The following is a 2,983-nucleotide window of genomic DNA, read 5'->3' as shown; positions in this document are numbered from 1 at the left end:
CCATGTGATATTTCAGTTTTTCTTTTTTAATAAATCTGCAAAAATGTCAACGATTCTGTGTTTTTCTGTCAATATGGGGTGCTGTGTGTACATTAATGAGGAAAAAATATTAACTTAAATGATTTTAGCAAATGGCTGCAATATAACAAAGAGTGAAAAATTGAAGGGGGTCTGAATACTTTCCGTACCCACTGTATGTATATATATTACTTTCTCCAGTGAACAGGTCATCTCGTCTGAATATTTATAATTATATGACTCGTATTTTGGCCAGAAGTGATGGTTTAAAGTTAAATGTCTTAATGTTGGATTTTATTTCTTCCAACCACAAAGCTTTTCACTTCACAAGACATTTATTTCTGGACTGGAGTCATGTGGATTACTTGTGGATTATTGTGATGCTTTTATCAGCTGTTTGGACTCTCATTCTGACGGCACCCATTCACTGCAGAGGATCTATTGGTGTGGAAGTGATGTAATTCTAAATTTCCCAAAATCTGTTGCGATGAAGAAACAAACTCATTTATATATTGGCTGGCCTGAGGGTAAGTACATTTTCAAATTTTCATTTTTGGGTGAACTATTCGCTTAAGAGTTGCATGGACCTTTCTGAAGAGTTAGTTACTGTTCACTTAAATGCAGAGTGAGTAGCACAACTGTTAAGAAATATTGAGTAAGTTGTAATCTCAACTCTAAGTATTGTGGATTTCCACACTATAAATTCCAAACTTTTTAAACTAATTTAAAGTTTCAAAGATCTAAAGCTTAAAATTCAGTAATGAGATTTAAGCAAAAGAAAAAACGGCTGGGGTTTGAAACATCCTTTCTCCTCCGTGAAAGAGAGAGTTGGCTTTGATGGTGCATTAAATACAGATAGCAAAGGCTGATTGGAATAAAAGCATTTGACTGTCATCAAATGACTGAGCTGATCTTCATTTTAAAAGTTGTATTATCAAATTAATCTCACAAAAACTCTTTTTTTTTTTTTTTCCTCATGCAAGGTAAGAGTTAAACTGCCAGATACAAAAGCATCGGATTTGGTGCTGGATGTGAGAGAGACATTTCTTGATCTCAGAACTCCAAAGTAGTAAGTAAACTCTTAGGAAAATATTTTAGATCTAGTATTCACTACATATGTAAATATCTGTGCATCTTGTTTGTTTCAGTAAGTTGGGCCTTCACCTGCCTCACCCAGTGCACAAACAGGAAGGGAATGCCAGATTCATTGTGGAGAGAGAAGAACTGGAGATCACACTGCCCATGAACAGACCAATGGACTGCATCAACCTGACCTGAGAGAGTGACTGAACCATGAGCTGCATCAGTTCAGAATAGACCGTGTGGACAACTTCTACAGATTCAGTTCTGCAGCCTTTCACTGACAGTCTTGAATCCAACCCATGAAACATGACCCATGAGTTACCTCACTTATCAATTAACACTAGAACCAGGAAACAAACACGAAATGTTTCCAAATCAAGTCAATCCAAGTGGAAAGGAACAGGTGTCTGTGTAAGAATATATTGCTGTCCAGTTATTCAGTATTATAAAACTGTTTTAATTCTCTTGTAAGTTTAAGCATTGTAGCGAATCAGCTCATGGGGAAATATGAATAATTAATCATTAGTTGCCATGGGGACCAGGGGGGCCTGGTGTCGTTGCAGACATCCTGGCACCCAGTTTATTGGGTGAGGGGACTGTGACGATTTGTTAATCTAATGAATAACTGATTTGTTAAATCAAATGAAAAATTGTGTTTTTGATTGGTCCAGACGCTACAGCATAATAAAATAATGAATCCTTTTAATTCAATATTGCTTCTCTTTATGTTTTCAAACAATAGTTTAAAGCAAACTGTATAAATTATACAACTGTATTGGCTTAGCTAGTGAGAAGATTTGACCATAAAAGTGACACTGGACCACAAAACCAGTCATAAGAGATTATACATACATAATGAGATGTATACATAATCTGAAAGCTGAATAAATAAGCTTTCTATTGATGTATGGTTTGTTAGGATAGGACAATATTTGACCAAGATACAACTAGGCTATTTGAAAATCTAGAATTTGAGGGTGCAAACAATCTAAATATTGAGAAAATCGTCTTTAAAGTTGTTCAAAAGTAAGTCCTTAGCAACGCATATTACTAATAAAAAATTAAGTTTTGATATATTTACGGTAGGAAATTTACAAAATATCTTCACAGAACATGATCTTTACTTAATATCCAAATGATTTTTGGCATTAAAAAAAAATCAATCATTTTGACCCATACAATGTATTGTTGGCTATTGACTCATGACTGCTTTTGTGGTCCAGGGTATCTAGAATCTTAAGACATATTATCCGGAGATATAGAATAACAACTGGTATTTATATGCATTTTATGCAAGTTGTTCACTATACAGTTATAAAGATCTCACTGATTTACATTACATGCTTATCAGAATTACTTAGAAGAACTTATATTTTGGCCATACAAATAACAGCAACTGCATCGAATTACATATTTGTCTGAACAAAATTATATCATGGGAGCCACTGAAGCCTGATATCAACTATGATACAAAAAAAAAAAGCAAACTTTTTTTTACATTTATTTCTTTTTTTAATATTTTGTCTAAAGGTTCCACAAACGGTTCCATTTCAGGATAATTTTTTTTGTTTAAAAAAATCTATTATTTAATGTCATTCTTTACAGTGTTAAATCCTCAAAGCAGTCCCTGATTACACTACCTCACTAATCATAGGCAAAGACGAAAGTCTTTATATTCACGACTGCAAGGTTTTATTTGATCACATTCTTCTAATGAGCAGCCTAAAAGAACAGATAAATGCTTTATTACCGGTGTTTACTGTAGGCATTTTTAAAGTACACTGTAGAAGAATGTGCTTCATTTATGCCTGCACACATTTGTGAGAAGACACACCTCTTGTGTATACAGTGATCTTAGAAATGGCTGTAAGTGACAGAATAA

At 33.9% G+C, this 2,983-nt stretch overlaps 1 protein-coding gene across 1 annotated transcript in view; it reads left to right on the top strand.

Moving 5' to 3' along the window:
• Positions 1-1,501, top strand: part of LOC107660429 (protein PIH1D3-like) — a 3,489-nt gene extending 1,988 nt beyond the window's left edge. Inside the window, exons 5-6 of the mRNA XM_016449732.1 lie at positions 1,002-1,087; positions 1,167-1,501. Coding sequence (XP_016305218.1) covers positions 1,002-1,087; positions 1,167-1,296 — 216 coding nt within the window. The 3' untranslated portion in view covers positions 1,297-1,501. The remainder of the gene's footprint in view (positions 1-1,001; positions 1,088-1,166) is intronic.
• Positions 1,502-2,983: the final 1,482 nt, after the last annotated feature.

Source organism: Sinocyclocheilus anshuiensis, unplaced genomic scaffold (assembly GCF_001515605.1).
Source record: "Sinocyclocheilus anshuiensis isolate Anshui unplaced genomic scaffold, SAMN03320099.WGS_v1.1 scaffold850, whole genome shotgun sequence".
Lineage (NCBI taxonomy): Eukaryota > Metazoa > Chordata > Actinopteri > Cypriniformes > Cyprinidae > Sinocyclocheilus > Sinocyclocheilus anshuiensis.
This window is presented reverse-complemented; position numbering and strand designations above follow the sequence as displayed.